This window comes from Gastrolobium bilobum, unplaced genomic scaffold (assembly GCF_033153095.1).
Source record: "Gastrolobium bilobum isolate Gb01-03AN ecotype WA unplaced genomic scaffold, APGP_CSIRO_Gbil_v1 utg5259, whole genome shotgun sequence".
In the NCBI taxonomy this organism is placed as follows: domain Eukaryota; kingdom Viridiplantae; phylum Streptophyta; class Magnoliopsida; order Fabales; family Fabaceae; genus Gastrolobium; species Gastrolobium bilobum.
Genome location: NW_026898073.1, coordinates 1 through 21,723, shown reverse-complemented (window position 1 = coordinate 21,723; position 21,723 = coordinate 1). Strand labels below are relative to the sequence as shown.

Genomic DNA, 21,723 nt, shown 5'->3' with positions numbered 1-21,723 from the left:
TTTAATGGAAGAGGAATCATTTGACTCTAGAATAAGATTTATAAATTATATTAATTAATTAATTATTAATTACATTATAGATGATAATCGTTGATTTCTGTTTATCAATGGTTAAACTGAGGAATAAGACTTAAAAATCTTACTCTAGAGTCAAAAAAACCTTCTCTTTTTAATATATAGGTTTAATTATATATTGTTGGATTATGTTACATACAGAGAAGAATAATTTTATTTTTTTGGATACAACATAGAAGAATAACTTTATCGAGAAAGATTGACTTCTTGCACAAAATATTTTTCCAAGTAATTTATCTACAGATTAGAATTTAAATAAATTAAATAAAATTTTAAAATAATAACTACACACTGGAACAACAACTAAATATATTAAACTAAAACAAACAACCCATTATTAGCACTTATGTAGTAATTACTTAGTACTAAAATCTACCTATTAACTTAAACAAACTGACAATTCAAAAAATAACAAACCCGTAACAGATTATTAAATAAATTGAACTATCATAGTTATGATTTCTTTTTGGCATTTACGCAAAAAAATTTTTTTCGAGAATCATGATTTTTAAGAATATGGTGAAAAATTGGCTTTCTCTAAAAAAGCTATTTGGTAAGTCAATATATTCCAGGTAATGTTTGATTAATTTTTCTGATGATATATTTGGTTGATGATAAAATATTGTTAAAAATGTGTTAAATTTCTTTTTTCCGGGAAATCTAAGAATACTATCCTCTGGGTAGAGGGTGATATTTTGGGATGGTATTCTTGGTTAAATTTTGCTTTGAAAACAAAATCCCGAAAAAATCATATTCCTCCGAGAAAAATTTAAAAATCCTCCACCAAATGTGGGTAACTTAGATTACCACTTCCAGTTTTCCAGAAATCTTTAAACAAAAACTCTCTAAATTTCTTGTGTTTGGTAAAAGAGAAAATTTTGTTTACCCAGAATCACAATTCTAGGAAATATGGTGGAAAAATAAATTTTCTGAAAATGATATCAAAAAGTTATTTGATATAGTAAAATATTACCGAGATTTTTGAGAGAATTTTCACATCTAATTTTTTCATTTTTTCGAAAAAGTGAGAATGTCTCCTTCTAGATGGTATTCTTGGATTGATTTTGGTTTATATTTTACAAAGAAAATAAAATCTTAGGGAAATCACATTCCCAAGAAAATTTTCAATCAAACATGAATAAATTAGATTATCACCCTCACTTTTTCGAGAATTTGAAAATAAACCTTTACCAAACACCCATTCAAAATAACTAATTTCTACAGCAGAAATCATCTGTCTAAGAGTAAAAAGATGTAGGTTCCCCCATCATTTTTTTCTGTCATCCTTTATGTTTCTATTTCTCATTTTCTCTATGAGAGAAATAATTTTTGTCACAACTAGAGAAATCATTTTCCCTTTCTTTTTTATAAGAGTAAATATATTTTTTGGTCCTCAGCAAATTTTACGCTATCCGCTTTAGTCCCTAGCAAATAAAAAGATCCATCGTGGTCCCTAAGAAATTTAAAATAGACCTATTTAGTTGAAATCGTGGTCTTCACAAATTCAAAAAAGATCTATATTAGTCCCTAAAGAACTAAAATAGGTTCATTTTAAATTTCTTAGGGATCACAATAAACTTTTTTAGATAGAGACTAAAGTAGACATCGTGAAATTTAACGAGGAACAAAAAAGATATTTACTCTTTTTATAAAATTAGTTTCGCCTTGCGTATGAATACAAACCGAACCACTCGGTTAAAATCTAGTTCAGGAAAATACGTGACTACTTCTTAGGATACTAGAGTTTTGGGACACCCGTTCACTCTTTTGTCCTACATGGAACTAGAATTCTCCATATAATTACATAAAATAATATTTGTGGCAGTGAGCTACTGCCTTTACCCAATTATATATTATTATCATCCAATACCCAATTGAAATTTCAAACCTCAAACCAAAAATGAATGGCATTCACTGTTGCTATTAAGTTATGATGAAGCAAAACTCCATGGCCATCAATCTCAGCACTGCTGTTTCTCTTCACTCAAAGCCTTCCTTTCTCACCCCCAAACATAACAACCACATCAAATTCTACCATTCTTCTTCTTTAAGCAGAACATGTGCTCAATCACAAGGGACTGACACTGGACTTACAGAGGAGGATTCTTCTTCTGGTATCTCAACAATTCCTATTTCACTCTTTTTTTTATTTATTTATTTATTTTTGGATTGAATTCAAATATGTGTATTTTCATATTAGATGTTGAATTACAGAATAAACTTCTCCTTTCTTGTTTTATTGGCACTCAAAGTTATGTCTGTTAGTATTTTAATCATTCTTCCTTTCATTGTTGCATCCGCAAGGATTTTTTTTTTATGCGTTTAATTTCTGTAAGAGGAAAAATAATAATAAATAGTAGGAAGGGGTAAAAAAATGGAGTATGAGTACATGAAAAACAGCTTCATTTCTTCACCATGTTCCAAAGTTTCTTTTAATGTTTTATCATAATGGTCTAAATTTGTATAAATTCTTCTCAATATTCCAATATGTGCTTATTGTTCATGCCTTAGTCTGGGAAATCTCTGACTTGCTTTTGAGGACTTTTATTGTTAGGATCATTATCTTCTTCTCGTGCACAGCTGGATCTTTTGGAGCAACTTACATCTACAAGCTCACCCATTAGTGGTATGTAAGTTAACATCTCACTTGAAAAAGGGTATTCTAATATATTATAGAATTGTAAATAATCTGTACAAAGGGTTCTCTATTTATAGAGAATATTTGACCTACTTTTAACCTAATGGGCTTGGCCCAATACAACAAAGGGCTTGGCCCAATACAACAATAAATGACTAAATAAAAACTAAATAATAACTAAATCAATATTATTTACAACACTCCCCCTCAAGCTGAGGAATAGATATTTATTATTCCCAGCTTGCTAGTAAGTTCTTGAAATTTGTCTGAAGGAAGCCCCTTTGTTAATAGATCAGCCAATTGACGCCCAGTGGGAATGTATGGAGTGGTAATCAACCCGCTATCAAGTTTCTCTTTGATGAAATGGCGGTCAACCTCAATATGTTTAGTCCGATCATGTTGAACTGGATTATGAGCTATACAAATAGCGGACTTATTATCACATAGCAGCTTCATAGGTCCCTCACATTTTATTTTGAGATCATCAAGAACAATTTTCAGCCACAGTAACTCACAAATGCCTTGAGCCATAGCTCGAAATTCAGCTTCTGCACTTGATCTGGCAACCACATCTTGTTTCTTACTTCTCCATGTCACCAAGTTACCGCAAAGAAACATGCAATAACCAGTGGTAGAACGACGGTCAGTCACGGATCCAGCATAATCAGCATTTGTGTAGACTTCTAAAAATAGATTGCCATCACGTCGGAATAACAATCCTTTACCAGGAGTACCTTTAAGATACTGAAGAATTCTCTCTACTGCCTGCATGTGTTTTTCTTTTGGATCGTGCATAAACTGACTGACAACACTAACAGCATAAGCTAGGTCTGGTCTAGTATGGGCCAGATATATCAATTTCCCAACTAGCCGTTGATATTGTCCTTTATCAACTAGAGGACTCTCTTCTTCATAGCCCATCTTGTGATTCTGCTCAATAGGAGTATTAGAGGGTTTACACCCGAGCTTTCCTGCTTCTTTGAGAAGATCAAGAACATATTTCCTCTGGCTGATAAAAATTCCTTTGCTTGAATGAGCTACTTCTATCCCTAGGAAATATCTCAGTTTCCCAAGGTCTTTGATTTCAAACTCAGAGGCAAGTCGTGTTTGCAGAATCTGTCTCTCCACAAAATCATCACCTGCGATAATAATATCATCAACATATACAAGGAGCACAGTAAGCTTCCCATTTTGGGAGTGCTTGAAGAAAAGAGTGTGATCTCCTTGGCTCTGTCTGTATCCTAAGGTCATCATAACCTTAGTAAATCTTCCAAACCAAGCACGAGGTGACTGCTTCAATCCATACAAGGCCTTTTTTAATCTACAAACTTTATTTTCCCCCTTCACAGAATCAAAACCAGGCGGGATTTCCATGTAGACTTCTTCTTCTAACTCACCATTGAGGAAAGCATTTTTCACATCAAATTGATTTATATCCCAATTGTAATGGGCAGCAAGGGATAACAAGATTCTCACTGTATTCATCTTTGCAACTGGAGCAAAGGTTTCTTCATAATCAATGTCATAGGTTTGAGTGTAACCTTTGGCCACTAATCGAGCCTTATATCTCTCAAGAGTGCCATCAGAATTATATTTCAGGGCATAAACCCATCTGCACCCTACTGCTTTCTTTCCGTTGGGTCTATCAATAACCTCCCATGTTTTATTTTTCTCCAAAGCATTCATCTCCTCTTGCATGGCTTGAGCCCAATTCCTATCTTTCAAGGCTTCATGTACTGATTTTGGGATTGCAATAGAATCTAGTGCTGAAACAAAGCTTTTGTGCTGCACAGAAAGATTAGCAGAGGAAACAAAGTGGGAGATAGGGTATTGAGTACAAGAGGGACAGGAGGAACAAGTTTTCTTGTGACAAGATCTTTTTCCTTTTCTAAGAGCAATAGGTAAGTCATCAGAAGTAGAAGCAATGGGTAAGTCATTAGAGATATCAGAAGAAATAGACAAATCATGAGAGGAAATAATATTAGAATCAGAAACAGGAGATTCAGGAGACTCAGAAGAAATAGGAGATTCAGGACTTACCAGTGGTTCAGACGATTGAGGTTGCTGGTGAGACAGTATGGGTTGTATCTCAGGTGTATTTGAAGGTTCTGACACACCAGGAGCAGACACACTAGGAAGAGAGAAGATTGATCCAGACTCAAAGAAGGAAGGGGACGAGTCTTCTGAAGAACTATTCTCCCCCTGACGATGAGGACCCAGGAAATAAGATTCAGATTCTTGAAAGGTGACATCCATAGAAACAAAAAATTTCCGACTTGGTGGATGATAACACTTGTACCCTTTTTTATAAGGGTTATAACCAAGGAAGACACACTTAAGAGCCCTAGGATCCAACTTACTCCGATGTTGTTTATGAACATGGACAAAGGCAACACATCCAAACACTCTTGGTGGAAGGCTCTGCAATATGGGAACAGAAGGAAAGAAGGAAGTCATGGAATGAATAGGACGGATATTGTTAAGGACCCGTGAAGGTAAACGGTTGATCAAAAAAGTTGCAGCTAATACTGCTTCTCCCCAATAAGAACTAGGAACAGATGTCTGAAAAAGTAATGCTCTAGCAACTTCAAGAAGGTGACGATTTTTCCTTTCAGCAACCCCGTTTTGTTGAGGGGTATCAACACATGTGAGCTCATGAATCATACCTCTGTCTGAAATGAATTGTGACAGGCGTTGATTGACGTACTCAGTACCATTATCAGATCTGAGTCTTTTAATACCCTTACCAAACTGAGTCTCAACCATGTGATGAAACCGAATAAATATCTCTGGTACTTCAGACTTGTCTTTCATCAAGTATATCCATGTTATCCGAGTACAATCGTCAATAAAAGAAACAAACCACCTAGCACCTGAAACACTGTGCACTTTAGAAGGGCCCCAAACATCAGAATGGATAAGAGAAAAAGGTTCCCTGCTTTTAATAGTGCTAGAAGGAAATGACACTCGATGGTGTTTTGCAAATTCACAAACATCACAATGAAAGGTCTCAACCGACTTATTGAGAAACAGAGAGGGGAACATAGACTTCAAAAGACTAAATGGTGGATGCCCGAGACGCTTGTGATGGAGCCAAATCATAGACTCTGCAGTAGAAGGATGACGTGTCATTAATAACTGATTTTTGCTAGCATGGTCTGGAAGGAGATGATACAACCCATCCTGTTCATTAGCAACTCCAATTGTCTTCTTCGTGGTAAGATCCTGAATAAGACAATGAGAAGGAAAAAATGTGATAGAACAATTCAAATCAGTTGTAAGTTTTTGAGTGGAGATAAGATTAGTAGAAAGCTGAGGAACATAAAGAACATTTTTAAGAAACAAGGAAGGTTGAATTTGAATGTTACCAGAACCAATAACTGATTTATGGGATCCATCAGCTACGGATATAGTATGACTACCAACAGTAGGATGATAAGAACAAAACAACTCAGTACGACAAGCCATATGATCAGTTGCACCAGAATCCAAAATCCATGAGGTTTTAAAATCAGTGCAAGAAGCAAGAAGAGATATAGAACGTGTGCTCTTACCAGATAAGATCGAAGAACTATCATGCTCGGCCATTCTTTAACAAAAAAAAGTTAACAACCAGCGATAAAATCAACCAAACAGAATATCAAATGACCTCTGATCAGAAAAATAATTACAGATCCAACAGAAGACAAGAAGACGAGAAGAATGGTGGTGGTCCGGTCCAAAAACACGGCCGCACGCGCCTCCACGCGCCGGAGAAAGGAGCTGCGCGTGGGATTCACTCGCCGGGAAAGGGGCGGCGCGTGAGAGCGCGTGGATGGGCTTCGCCGGCTGAGATTTTTCTGGTGTGGTCGTCCGGTGAGCGCGCACCTGTCTGTGGGTGGTCGCGGTTGAAAAGTCGCCGGAAAGTGGTCCAAACGGTGAAGACAGATCTGATTGGAGGCGGTCGGAGGTGTTTCGGTCGTTTGTGGCGGAGGAACACTGCGTAGAATGATAGATCGGAGGAAAAATAAGGTCAACAATAGTCCCCTTGGTCCAAAAGGTCCCCGGAAAAATTTTCCGATGGCGGCTAATGGCGACAAGAGGCAAAGAAATTAGGGTTTTGTTAAAAAAGAAGATAATATGTGCGGAAGCAAAGCCCTCAGATCGAGAGCTCTGATACCAACTTGAAAAAGGGTATTCTAATATATTATAGAATTGTAAATAATCTGTACAAAGGGTTCTCTATTTATAGAGAATATTTGACCTACTTTTAACCTAATGGGCTTGGCCCAATACAACAAAGGGCTTGGCCCAATACAACAATAAATGACTAAATAAAAACTAAATAATAACTAAATCAATATTATTTACAACAATCTCCCCTTCCCTTTAAATCAAAGACATGTGTAGGGGAGAAGAATTAGTTGTCCTATGGTTTTGTAATGCAACTTTATGCCTGTTAAATATCCCTTCTTCTGTTTTGTTGTTAGCTTGTTAGTTTAAGTGAATATGCGGAAGGTACACACATGCCTGAAGAAGGTACATGTCCTAAAAAGCAAGAGTAGTACCTTTGAAATCATAAGGTGCAAACTGATTATGTTGCTGCCACATCATTAAAATATGATGGAAGTGCTTGACTTTGATGCTACCATGCCTTCCATGTTTAACTGCATCGTATACAATTTAGAGTACAAAAAATAACGTTGAGATCATGTAATACTCTTAAGCATAGACCAAACTCCATAGCAATATTTGACTGTCGTTATATGATTTGTTCATTCATGGTAATGTGTTTAATAATTCATAGTATATATGAAAGTTCGAAAATTGAGTGAAAAAGGAAGCCTATGTTTTTGGTATGATAATATGCCTATCCCCCCCTCCTCTTCTTTGCATTGTCCAACTTTTGAAATTTTCTCATGCCTTTATATGGATGTCAATGTATCACTCCTGATAAGCATGTATATCTCAATGATTTATGTAAAGGGATAGAAATATTATAGCCATCTATCTTTATAACCTCTTTCTTATATTTGGTTTTTCTTCTTTGTTGAGTTTTGGTAAAAGGATAACAACTATGGCAACATTTCTGGTTAACAGGTTATGAAAATGATGGCAGCTCTCGGAAACTTACAATCCGCGAGCAGCTTGCACAGTTGGTTGGAGAAAGGGATGATGATTTCAGCCTACCCCTTGGTAAAAACTTGAAGAAAGTGAGTGCAAAGTTCTTGACCATTTCACAAAGGAGAAATATTAAGAGACAAGCTTACCTGAACGAAGTTTCTCAAAGGAATGATTCTGTGTTCTTTGCAACCATAGGAGCATTTGTGATTCTTCCACCTTTTATAATACTAGGAATTGCTATATTAACCGGTTATGTACAGCTTTTTCCTTGAAATATGATATAATTAATGATACTCAATAGAATTTCTTAGCTCATTACTTATTTTCTCCCCTTGTATTGGTTGTTTGGAGTTTCACTGTATTAATTGTCAAGAACCAATTCAACCCAAAAATCTATCTGTTTAGAAGTCAGGGTCTGTGATCGCAAGGCATTGATTCATCTTCCTTAATAAGACTCGGTCTTCAATGCCTTCTCCTCGTCATCTGAACAAAATTCTTAATAAGTGGGAGTCAGTAGTTCATTGTCCAAAACCACTCCTCGGTTCTTTATGTAGACCCATTTGTCTTGAAAAAGGTATAGAGATCACAATCAAAGATATATGAACAGTGAATAGTATATTCCAAGTTATTATACTTTTTGATGTTTTTTCATGGTAGGCTTGTAAACCAATAAATACATTCAGGACACCCAGTAATGACACTGCAGTTCCAATTATCCAGTGTGCAAAGAGCCACATAATGAAAAATACCAACTAGGACTTGCAGCCAGATAATACCATATAATACTGCCCCTAATCTTGTTGAAATTTTTTATGGACATGATTGCTTCTGCTGTGGCAAGAAGTGCAGCAAGCTTCTGTTGAACATACATACATAAGTACATATAATTTAAAAAGGCAAGGGTCATCAATGCGAGAAAGTTTTTATTAAAATTAGTTATTTTTGTTAATAATGGAGCTCTATTCACTTCTGGCCTTGATTTGACTTACTGAGACTTGGTTAGTAATGTAGCCAACAGCATAATTGCGTTGTTCTCTTCACATTCTACATTAAAAAAATCAGATAGAGAAAGCATGGAACTTCTAATAACAAAGAAGATTATTCGTTAAAGTTCCTTTCTAATAGCCTTAGGACAAATAAATTAACTGGAAGACTGGAATCTTGCTACTTTTATCGCCACTTCAACATGATTAAAAGTTAATGAGTGGGGCAATTGACCCTTTTAACTAATTTAATACCATAAAAATAGTTGCTGTAGCAATGTAGACAAGGGAAAGAATGAACATGTAGCAGGAATAGAATACCTTAATATTGTTTTCTTTATTGCTTGAATGACTGCTTGCAGTTCTCTTATGCTCTTGGGATGGGCTAACAAGGAGAAACATGATGAAAACATTACTGGCTTGAAAGAGGAAAGCAATGAGATTTTGCTGAACACTCATTCTCTCTTATTTTGTTGAAAATATGATGATGGCTAACTCAATCTCCAATGCTAAAGCAAAACTAGGACATTCTGAAAATTGTGTATTTCTCCTCAAACTGGCCAAGATACTTACCTGTTACTACTTTGAGGAGTTGTGCCAATTATAATTTGGGTTGGCATTTTACTTATTTATATAATTAATGTTTGAAAATAGTAATTTTATTAACATAATCCACACATTTTATTAGATTATTTCAACTGACCTGTCAACTAATACCTTTTTGACAGCCCTAACTCAAAGCACTCTTATCTTTCTTTTTCAGATAACACAACTAAACAGTTGAGCCTAACTCAGGAAAGAATAAGATCAATTTGAGGGAAGAAAGGACTCATCAGTTAAGATAAATAGAGTTTAACCTTCAAAATTATATATTTCAGCTTCATGTGAGATTCTTTGAATATAACAGGCTAATAACAAGGGTTGTTGCATGAAAATTAATGGTTAAAAGTGAACTAGTGGAGTGTGGGGATATAATATGAAATGAGATTTCAAACTTCTGTGGTTAACTTGTTAACTTTCACAGGCTTTTTGAGTCTATGATGGATAATGTTGACTTTCAGAACAATAGTATGTCAGATTTCAATGGAGGGTTAAATATATATTAAAAGACAAAGTGGTTCGTGGTGGACTTCCCTGGTAAACATTATTTTCTGCTTCCCACTGCTTAATTCTCGTTTATCATAACATGCTTGACTTGTTCACCAACAAAATACAAAGGCAAAACAATTGTCAATAAAATCACATTCTACCAAGTAAAAACGCTATCATGTAGGCATAACTCTGCTTCATATCAAATCATATTCCTGCATGCTGCTTTGTAGGAAACTCTAGGTTACCCTTTCTTTGTGTTACTACTGATGATTATTACACTTGACTTTTTTTCATTATTTAAATTGTTTAGCCAAATCTTCAATACAGTGTCCTAATTATTACCAGACATGTAAATAGAAGTTTATCAGCAATTTTTCCCATATTTTTATTTTATGCGTGTGGAAGATGGAAGATACAGTAGACAATTTCAACTCATAACCCATGTATCGTGAGTTAAAATTATATCCCCACTTGGGGTGATAATAAAATAAGTAGAGAACGGACAAGAGCCAATGCTAAACCATAAAAGATAGGTAGACAGAAAAGCTGATACAAATTTTCACTGAGTAGATCCAAGAGTGCCATGCAGGAGTAAATGTGGTCCTCCTTCATGAAATACAGAACTTCATTATAAATTGGAAGCTTCACGTAATGTTAAACGTCAAATGTCCTCAGAGTAACAGACAGAATGTAGTTTATAGCTCTGTATCAAATGTACATTTGCCTTATCAGCAACGGTATATAGAATACAGTGTTTCGGGTTAAGGCTTAAGGTTAAGGATGTCTAGATATCTCAAGTGTAATTCACTTCAATTTCTGGAGAGATGCATAATTTCCCTATATTATTTTTAAGGGATAGGCAAATATATTTGCATTTTGCGGTAATGAAACTTGAAACAACCGTCTGATTTTAGAAAAACATGTTCTCGAAAAATATTAGTCCAAATAAATAACGAACGAGCAATGAATAGAACACCAAATAGATGAATTTACGCAACTGATCGCACTTCAAGGAATCAAATTTATTTGTGATGCTTGTCTAAAAATACTCATCCCCAGTTTATATCAAATAAGAAATGATAAACCCGCATTGGAAACAAAACTCATCTCTAAATTCACAACCAGCCTTGAACGAATACATCAAAATGAGTAAAATAAAGGACTCCGCAAAAAGTAAAAATAAAACAAAAACAAAATATTCAAAGCTTGAAAGAAGACAAATTATGTTTACTAATGAATTAAGCAGCCCCATGATGAGTGATGAACTGAATCACATAAACAGGTTGGGTCTGGATGCCTTGTATGTTGTCTTGAGCTTCCTAGTGGGGGGCCTAACCATTTTGAACACCAAAGGGAACTTGATTTTGGAGTTGTGGAACTGCTTGGTGTTCTCCCTTTTGCACAGCTTAGCAGGGATGGTGGCTGTCTTAATTATCTGGATGCATGGCAACCTGACCCTATGACGAGATGCCATTTCATTGTACATTTGCTCAACTCCTCCATTTAGAGTTGTATCTCGGTATTCCTTGTACATATTGTGATAACCAGTACGACTCTGATAACGCAGCCAAATTCCATAATTCTTAATCTTGGTAGGATTTTTCTCAAAAATCTGCAATCAGTGAAAAAAATAAAAATAAACAAAAAATAAACCACCCATGTCCAATGAGACTGCAATTGGAACCTAGAATAAAACTAAAGCTAACAGGGAAAACCCTTCTCAAAAATACTTTCCGAAAGGAAAGTACTCAAAAATTTATGAGACGTGTTTCCTGATAACCATGATTCACCCAATGTCCAAACTTCAATGTCTTTCAACTCAAATAGCCTACCTATATTTCCTAATGTCTGCATAAGTAGAACAATTGCAAACAAAAAGGCAATGTGAAAAATTGTCACTCATAATGTTTCAACTATAAAAATGTCTTACTGACTTCAGTCTTAAAACCTCCTCTCTTCACAAGTCAAATAAAGTTATCTCTTCCCAATAATTCCTCAAAATCTTCTCATAGACAGGTATAACTCTCAAAGAATACAACTAAAAGAACATTCCCTGGAAATATATTGCACACAACTGATTAGTTGTGAGTTTGGATTAGCTTATTTTGAAATTAAAAGCCTTCTAAGGGAGCTTTTGGAAGGAGAAAAAATAAAAAACAATTATTCCTCCCAAAATAAGCAAACCAAACATCTATTTATAATAATACCATAGCAAACAGAGCCTCCTCCCCCACCCAAAAAAACAGTTGCAATACTCTTGCAACTTCCAAGTAGAAAATCCACTATCTTTCAATATAAGGCATTCAAACTAAATGCAACAAAGAGTTGATGTGAATAGCATGAGATGGAGCATTGTGGCAACATAAGAAATTAATGATAAATGATAATGTTGCTAAAACTCAAAAGTGAGAATAGTTTATTTCAGAGACTTCCTCCATACTTCCATTCGTTAAGTCCCCCCCACCCCCAATAACTCATTGAGAACATTAACATCATCAAAGTTTCGCATCCTTTTATCCTGAACCCCTTGTATAGTTAGATTTCATAATAACCGTGGAAAAGATTGACAATAAAACTATTTCTTCGTTAGACAAAAAAAACCAACTACAAGAAAACGAAAAGAAAAAGGGAAGGGGAGAATTTACTCTTCCAAACAGATAGCTAAGCATAAATGACTTCACTAAGTCAAATCCCCACCAAATAAAGTCTCTGCATAGCATTATATTTTCACTTCTTCCATTGTTTATATAACCTAATTAAATAATCGGTCCCCTGCCCAGGATGACACAGATGCATAAGTTATAGCAAGCAATTTAATGTTAAAAAAAGGGTCTTAACAGAAGCTCCAAAATTCTTCTAAGTAGAAATCTAGCTTCACTGCAACCCTTTTTAACAACTAATTGATGCTCAACGTAATTCATTTTACATTTTTACAGCCATAATCAATCATCCTGACATCAAGAGGTATATATACTAAGACAATTGAGATGTGCATACCTCATTGATGGCTAGCACTTGACCATTGCTTTTCTTGACCTTCTTTAACTTTCTCAAAAAATACCTGCAAGAATTAACAAGGTAAAAAAAGAAGAAGTGATCAATGGCAATTCTTAACAGAAGCTTACAATTTTTAAATCAAATAACATGAACAAACAAAATTTAAGCAGCATAGAGATACACAGGTATAAGCATCATAAGCATGGAATGAAATATAATGATAAGTTTTTGTGATGATTACATACCAGAACTTGGATTTGGCACGAACCTCATTGGTAGCCCACAGTTTCATTCGGTAGATCTTCGGGTGCTCATCGGTTTCGGTCGGAAGAGCTCTCCCCACCACCTGGTACTGGTGAAACTGTTTCAACCACAACCACATTACATTAAAATTCACAAACTCAATCTCAAGACTAAAATAAATAAATAATTAAAAACCTATCACCACTACTATAACCATCACCCACCCTCAACGCAACCATTTCCACCGATTCCGATTGCCACCGTCAATGGCACTGCTACGAACAGAGAGCCATATATGTAAAACCCTAATTTCCAAGGGTGGTGCCATCCAAAGCCCACTTGGTTCGGCCCAATTCCAATTGTGCTCAAAGACTATCCATAAACCCAGTTGAAATATTTTGTTATTGTTTTTTTATTACAAAATAATTTTGTTATTCTACATGTATCATCTTTCATTGAACTCTTGGAAACTAAATAGTAGAATTTATAATAAAAAAACTTTAATATAAAAAATTGTTATAGAATTAATTCCACAAAAATTATCATTATTAAATTTTTCTCATAACAACCACCATATGCCATTATTTAGGGTTAAAATTTGACTCTTTTTTCTCCGTAAGTGTGATTTATTTATCAGAAAAATATTTTGCAGTTATTGCAGATAAGTTATCTGTATTTATCAATGTTATAAAAATCAGACCGATCTGGCTTGGTCGACCCAGAAACCGGTAAACCGGTCATGTAACAGGTCCGATTTTCATATTGGACCGGCCATATTACAGAACAGGAGTGATCCGACCGATTTTCGTAAAAACCGGTGACCCGGCCCGGTCTATTAAAAAAAAACTAATTTATTTTCATAAATTAATGTCTTCTTTTTTTTTACTCTCAAACACAAATGGTTTGTTTTCTTTTGACATATTTGAGTGATTTGTAGTTTATTAACTTACATAGATTATGTACCTACAACACTAATATTATCTTGATTATGCAATATGCAAGGAATTTTGATTTGATTTATAGTTAAAAATGTCGTTTACTGAATCTGAAACACTAGTATTACAAATATTATATGTTTGATTGATCTTTTGTTGAACAATGATGTGTAATTTATTATTTTCATATTAAAATATTTGAAATTGGTATATTTTATTACAAGAATTTAAATATATTTATAGTTTTTTTAATATAAATTGTAGATTTACATATACTTACCGGGTCATGCGGTTGAACCAGTGACTCAGTTCCTCGACCGGGTCAATAACCGAACCGGGTTTAATAACATTGTTAATTTGAATCACATGAATAGTAGTAAAATTAATCTCACATCAATTCTTAAAAATATTTCCAACAAAAAAACTTAACATGGTTTTAACTTGTAACTATAATAAATGTGTTAAATTGAAATTATAAAAATTAAATGCATAATTAAGATAATATTAGTGTTACAGGTACATAATCTATGTAAGTTAATAAGCTACAAATTACTCAAATATTTCAAAAGAAAACAAATCATTAGTGTTTGAGAGTAAAAAAAAAAAAATTAATTTATGAAAATAAATTAGTTTTTTTTTATAGACCGGGCCGAGTCACCGGTTTTTAGGAAAACCGACTAGGTCGCACCGGGTCAGACCGTTTCTGTAACATGGCTGGTCCAATATAAAAATCAGACCGGTTACATGACCGGTTTTCGGGTCGACCCGACCGAGTCGGTCCAGTTTTTATAACATTGCAAATTAACTAAAAATCCTTATCACCGGAATTTATGAAATCATGAACAAAATATTTATACCGATCTCTCTTTTCAAATAATTATGTCATATAAAAAAAAGGAATATGGTTTTTATGTTGCATGATATAAAATTATTTTTGGGAGAGATTTAAAACCTTAATCCTGGACCCGCCTCGAACAGAATTGTCTCCTGTGAATGATACTTGTGATTTATTCAAAAAAAGAAATTACCTTATGCACATACAAAAAAATAAGTGAAATCATTTGTTTTCTTTCTCTCTATTCTCATTACTAGGTTCCAACCATTTTTTTATGTGTGCACGAGACAATACTATTCATGCAACATAAGAAATTATATTTCTATAAAAAATTTCAAATTAAAATATTCATCTTCCCTACGCCAATGTCTATTCAAGATAAATTCATGAGAAAGTGGGATCTCTTTAGGATCTACTCCAGCATTTAAAAATTAGTTAATCGGCAAAGATACGTATACTTGATGCCCCACCAAAGAAAGAGACCCAAGTCCTACATCAAATAACTAAAAATATCATAATGTATAGTATAAACTTATATTACCAAACTTTATTATACATTACACCACACATGCACTTAGCCTACGTGAGTCAGTTTCAATGATAAGAGATACATCGGCAAAAAAATTAAAATAATGTAATTAAATAAAATAATTACGCATTTAATGCTGTTTTGTTAAAAATTACATATCTGTTGCACAATGAGACGCCCTCTTTGGGCGTCACATGTGACGCCCAAAGAGGGCGTCTCATGTGCAACTTATATATACCTCACTTTCTTTTTTTCACTCCTTACTCATTTACATCTCTAACCTCTCTCCAACCTCTCTCTAACCTCTCTCTAACCGCGGTTCGTAGCGAAGCTCTGCCAACGTAGGTAAGGTCATAATACCTCATATGAATACATTTAAATTACAGTGATAGTTAGTAATACATGTTAGGATTGTTTGTATATTAGAGACTTGGAACATTAGGATAGTCACTTAGAAATTTTGTGTCATGCTATGACTGTTGTAATGATATAGTAATATTATTATTACGTAGTTATTATTATTACCGATTTTTAATTATGTATTAGGGTTTAGCATATTAATTAGTGATTTATAAATAGTGTTAGAGACTTTGTAAATTTCGTATGTATGATGTTATTAATGCGGGAGTGCATAACTTTGTAGTTAGTTGAGGATAATGGCTGAGTCATCATCTTCTTCGGGATCTGATTCAGATGTAGAGCCCACCGATCCCAGCATGTGGATCATACCTGGACCGTACAGGTGGGAGGTCCTTCGTCAGAGGACGCATAAAGGTCATATTTCACAGCGAGTGTGGAATACTGAGCATGTAAGAAAGATTAAGACTAGGCGTGGGAAGCCACAAGGGGGCCCACCTACCGGTGCTATTCCACAGGTTGTGGAAGAGTACCTCAGACATGCGGGTTTCATACATGTTGCCAGGATGCAACATATCCAAGTATGCTATTTATGTCGTTTTGTATTTATGTAATTATTTAATAAAATTCGTTAACACGTGATAACTGCGTAATTTATCACAGATAGATACATTTTTAATTAGTGCTCTGGTCGAGAGGTGGAGACCAGAGACACATACCTTTCACATGACCCAAGGTGAGATGACGATCACCTTACAAGATGTGGCAGGCATCTTGGGCTTGCCGACCGATGGTACTGTCGTCATCAGATCGACCTCTGAGGATTGGCACGCAGCTTGTGCTGCTGTTTTTGGACATGTTCCAGAGGCCGGTGAGTTCCATCATTCTGGCGACCTCCGCATCTCATTCTTGGATCGACATTATACCCGGTGGACTGATCATGAAGGGAATCATGCTGCCGAGATCTACTTCACAAAAGCCCATATTGCCCGGATGTTGGGGACTTGGTTGCTGGCGGACAAGTCTGGAGGTAACAATTTTGGTTGCCGGCTTGTCCCGTTGCTAGGTGGAGGATTTAAGGACATTGGCCGATTCAACTGGGGATCTGCAGTTTTGACACACTTGTTCAGGAATTTGTGTGAAGTGACAGATGCCCGTCGAAGCGACATGGGTGGTTGCCATATTCTCCTTCAAATTTGGGCATGGATACGATTCTCACCCATTGCTCCACCCCTTCCTCCTCATCCAGAGCCGGGCACACATTATGGATGCCGGTATGATTTATTTACTTCATTTGATTTCGATAATGTATGGTTAATAATGTATGTACTAACTGTATACTTCTTGACTTTGGACGATTATTTGTTTTTGATTGATAGGTTTAATGTTGTACAAAAGTTTAAACCTCATGAGGTCACCCATTATCGGGCAACATTGGACACACTTTGTAGAGATGAGGTTTGGTGTTAGATACTTACGGTGTTGTTATTTGTCTATGAGTTTATTTTTTTTTGTAACTCTATATATTGTTTCACATTTTGTTTGTAGGTGGTGTGGCAGCCATATATAGAATATGAGTGGCTTGACGTGACTCTAGAGCAGCAGTATCTGTGGCTTGCTCCCACACCTATTATCTACTTCCACACAGTTGAGGCATGTCAACCGGATAGGTGCATGCGACAGTTCGGTCTTAATCAACCCATCCCGGAAAAATCTAGAAAATTGAGAGGAATACATGATCATACTCTACAGGGGAAGGTTGAAGAGAACTGGAGACGTAAGCTCAGGGCTTACATTGATGATGGAATACTAGGATTCAGCATATTGTACTGCCACCTCCATTATATGGTTTGATGTCACCTAATCATGCGTACATGGAGTGGTACAGAGAGGGGAAAGCGCTACATATCTCGGAGGGCAGCAAAGATAGGGCGTATGGTGAGTTTTGTACTTATTTTACATTTGTTTCACATTTCTAACATTTTTTCGTAATATGCAGATTGACGGTCTTGAAATGCTGTATCATGCAACAACGGCGGAGGAGTTTCCTCGATTTGGACTACAGTATATCCACGAGGAAATAGGCCGGATTATTGGGATGTTTCGTGAGAGTTCACGAGTTGATGAGCCTGGACCTGAGGCACCCCCCGTGCAGACTCAGCCTGATCCTCAGTTGATCGTGGATGTTCCTCGTAATAGACGGGAGGGACGCGGATTAGGACGTACACGTGAGAGAGTTGCTGCTGAGCCTGTCCCGATTATGGCACCTAGACCAGTGGTCGAGACTCAGGGATGGTTTAGACCTCCAGCATTTAGTCCTACTTACGGGTCACATCCGATTTATCATCACGGATCGCAGTATGCGGCAGGTCCTAGTCAGGCGGCGTCTGAGCACCCTTACATGAGCGGGCAGGAGCCAGTTTTCCAGGCTAGTCCGATGGCTATGGCAGGAGCGGATCCGGCATCCTCACAGCCTGATTTCCAGCCCTATTCACAGGGACTTGATGCCGATTACCCCTTTTGGTCTGCGGAGGACACGATGGAGTTGTATCGCTCTGTAGGCCTTGTTGCACAGAGCCATGACAGTGGGGAGACTCTAGCCACAGATTCTCACAGTCAGGGACACACCCCTTTTGATGTGCCGGGCAGCAGTGCAGGACCATCAGATGATTTCATCTGTGTTATTTGAGCTCATTTTTAAATAGAATTACAACTAAAATTCAAATACTAAATTAAAGATAAAGGAATGTTGGTGGAGAAGAGAGATATGAAGAGTGAGAGAAGAGGTGTGAATTGAATGGAGGGGGTGAGGAAATATATAGAGCACACATGTGACGCTAGTTTTGGGCGTCACATTGTGCAGTAGATGTGTAATTTTTTACGAAACAACATTAAATGCGTAATTATTTAATTTAAATACATTATTTTAATTTTTTTGCCGAGATACATCGACTCAAATTACTAAAATTATTTTCGTTAGGTTGCGGTCTACACTAACATCGGTAATTAGCTGATTACATACGCATGCGACTATTCCACATCGTGCAAAGGAAGTCATTTTAATAAATTAACTTCAAGTAAGGAAAAAAAAATGAGTGACGTCTGAAGTTGATTTGTGGGCTAAGTTTAGAAGATAGAAACGTTTCCGTCTTCTTAGGCTGAATGACATAATGGACTTCTCAGAGGTATTGTTCCTTATTCAAAGCCATCGGTATTGTGATGATATACATATCTTGCAGGGAAATAAGATGGAATTTAAAGTGAAATCAGCGTATATTTTCATGGAGTGATTGACGGGTAGAAAAGTCTTCTACATGTAGTGATCCAAGTCCTGCTAATTCTACCACTTTATGCCTATATATAGGTAGTAATTATGGAGTAAAACATATACATCAGCTAGTTTATGGATACATTCTTCTCAAAAGGCAACACCGCCATGTCTGCTATATTGCTCCTTATTGGAATATTATCTTCCACTGGAGTAGAATTTACCGGTCTATTACTCTCTTTCTAAATTATATTGCAAATGACAAACTATATAAGTTATCCTTTGGCTATGAGAATGTGTCTGTCTCTTTTCCTGCACTATTTTTCCCTAAGAGCTTGATAGAATTTAGACTATAACCTCCAAGTTAGACACCCCTCAAACAAAAAAGAATGAAATATCTATCTATCTTGTTTTTAAGTTCAATTATATATCCTATATCCCTTTTAATGTTTTACTTTATTGTCTCTTTTTAACTTCAACTTAATTAGAATCAGATGAATATTTCCAACCTGTTGTATTTTAATTAATATAAATATGTACATGATGTCTAGACTAACAATTTCAATCTCAGAATCACTAACTTTTGGTTCAACATTAATATATCATGCAGGTGCACAATCTGTGGGAGTCTGTTATGGAGGAAGTGGAAACAACTTACCAACTAAGGAAGCGGTGGTGGATTTATATAAATCAAATGGAATTGGAAGAATGCGTATATATGATCCAGATGAAGGAGCACTTCAAGCCCTTAGAGGTTCAAACATAGAGGTGATCCTTGGTGTTTCTGATAATAACAAGCTTCAAGATCTTACTAATGCTGGAGCTGCCACAGATTGGGTCAATAAGTATGTGAAAGCATACTCACCAGACGTCAAAATCAAGTACATTGCAATTGGTAACGAGGTTCACCCAGGTGATGCTGCAGCAGGATCTGTTCTTCCCGTATTGCAAAACATTCAGAATGCAGTTTCTTCAGCCAATTTACAAGGACAAATCAAGGTCTCCACCGCAATAGACACCACCCTCATAACAAACTCTTACCCACCAAAAGATGGTGTTTTCACCGATAGTGCAAGTCAATATATAAAGCCTATTATAAGCTTCCTAGTAAGCAATGGAGCACCGCTTCTTGCAAACGTGTACCCATATTTCTCTTATGTTAATAACCAACAAAGCATTGGTCTTGACTATGCTTTGTTTACAAAACAAGGAGCAAACGAGGTTGGGTACCAAAACCTGTTTGATGCATTGTTGGATTCTGTGTATGCTGCTCTTGAGAAAGTAGGGGCACCAAATGTGAAGGTTGTTGTATCTGAGAGTGGGTGGCCATCTGAAGGTGGAACTGGAGCCACTGTTGATAACGCAGCCACTTACTATAAGAATCTGATTAATCACGCCAAGGGTGGGACTCCAATGAGGCCTAATGGACCCATAGAGACTTATCTCTTTGCTATGTTTGATGAAAACCAGAAGCAGGGTCCAGAAATTGAGAAGCACTTTGGTCTCTTCAGACCTGATAAATCACCTAAATACCAACTCAGTTTCAATTGAAACATGTGATTACTGATAATAAACTCAGTTTGTCACTTAATTAGAATAAGGGTACCTCTTACCTATATGGTTTTAGTTTCTACACCAATAATGTACCCTGCACTTGATATCCAAAAACCACTCTCCGTTAAACCCGACTAACGAGTGTGGAGTGGAGGAAATCCTTGTACGCAGTCTTACCCTTACATAATTGCAAAGAGGCAATTTCATAACCTTTCAGTCATGAAGGAACAATTTTACCACTGCTCCCGTTCTTTGATATAAACATAGGAAAAAAATGTAAATTTGACAAGATTGACGCACATGGAAGAAATTCTGTTGAAAATGGTTTCAGATTTAGCATGTGGCCATATTTGAGAGATTAATCTCTCACCAATTAAATGAGGAGATATTCGTATAAACTAAAAAAAAAAAATACCCTTTACAAAAAATAAACTGCATGGGGGTTATCATCAATGATTTCCTCATTGCATCACTCTTACCTCTAAGCATTGATTTCCTGCATCGGACCTTGTTTCTACTGGAATTCACCTTAGTCATGAAAGGTCTACCAATGAGCTTAACCTTAAGTGAGGCAGTGAGAGAGGGAGGGACCATATAATTTGAAGGGGGAGTTTTTAAACAGGACTCTGTAACCTTTCTGAACCATACTTGTATTGGAAGTTATTATAAAAATTTTGTAAAAGAAATTTTATCTTCAATTATTTGAATTTTCTGTTGGTCCTGTTTATTGATGTGCGTGAAACTGTCTTATGATCCAGGACATCCAAAAAGAAATTGTTAAAGCAGCAGAAACATTTAAAGCTATAGGTTTTAACTTTTAAGCATATTGAAGCAGGTGAAAATTAGTTTTTGTTTCTTTTTTGGTGCAAATTGAGTACTCTGATCTGACAAGTCATGATAGCATGTGTTTTGGAATTAGAACTAGCTCCAGTTTTGTTTATTGACTTACAATTTGCGAGTAAATCCTCATCAATAAAACCCATGGTAGATAGGAACAAAACTTTATGAGGATTGCTGTAGATATGGAGCAGAGAACAACAGTGACAACATATTGACGAGGGCTGCATCAGTATATAGTTATTCTTCTGGATACATTATCACTCTTGGAGATAGA

General features: G+C 36.0%; 3 protein-coding genes across 5 annotated transcripts; 2 read left to right on the top strand and 1 right to left on the bottom strand.

Moving 5' to 3' along the window:
* Positions 1–1,930: 1,930 nt before the first annotated feature.
* On the top strand, positions 1,931–8,374 carry LOC133312617 (uncharacterized). The gene is made up of 3 exons (XM_061513849.1): positions 1,931–2,189; positions 2,630–2,701; positions 7,793–8,374. Exons 1-3 carry the CDS (start codon positions 2,006–2,008, stop codon positions 8,086–8,088), a joined length of 552 nt encoding a protein of 183 aa, XP_061369833.1. The 5' UTR covers positions 1,931–2,005; the 3' UTR covers positions 8,089–8,374.
* A 2,607-nt stretch (positions 8,375–10,981) lies between these two features.
* Positions 10,982–15,805, bottom strand: LOC133312609 (large ribosomal subunit protein eL20-like). 3 transcript variants are annotated; one of them, XM_061513834.1, is made up of 4 exons: positions 15,791–15,805; positions 13,134–13,249; positions 12,889–12,952; positions 10,982–11,503 (listed from the first exon to the last, which is right to left on the bottom strand). In XM_061513834.1, the coding sequence occupies exons 1-4, from the start codon at positions 15,803–15,805 to the stop codon at positions 11,162–11,164; spliced, it is 537 nt and encodes a 178-aa protein (XP_061369818.1). In that variant the 3' UTR covers positions 10,982–11,161. The 3 variants fall into 3 exon arrangements, with proteins under 3 accessions (XP_061369818.1, XP_061369819.1, XP_061369817.1); XM_061513835.1 differs by lacking the exon at positions 15,791–15,805 and adding an exon at positions 14,484–14,498; XM_061513833.1 differs by lacking the exon at positions 15,791–15,805 and adding an exon at positions 13,356–13,463.
* A 3,385-nt stretch (positions 15,806–19,190) lies between these two features.
* Positions 19,191–20,606, top strand: LOC133312622 (glucan endo-1,3-beta-glucosidase-like). The gene is made up of 2 exons (XM_061513858.1): positions 19,191–19,281; positions 19,666–20,606. The coding sequence occupies exons 1-2, from the start codon at positions 19,191–19,193 to the stop codon at positions 20,604–20,606; spliced, it is 1,032 nt and encodes a 343-aa protein (XP_061369842.1).
* The last annotated feature ends 1,117 nt before the right edge of the window (positions 20,607–21,723 follow it).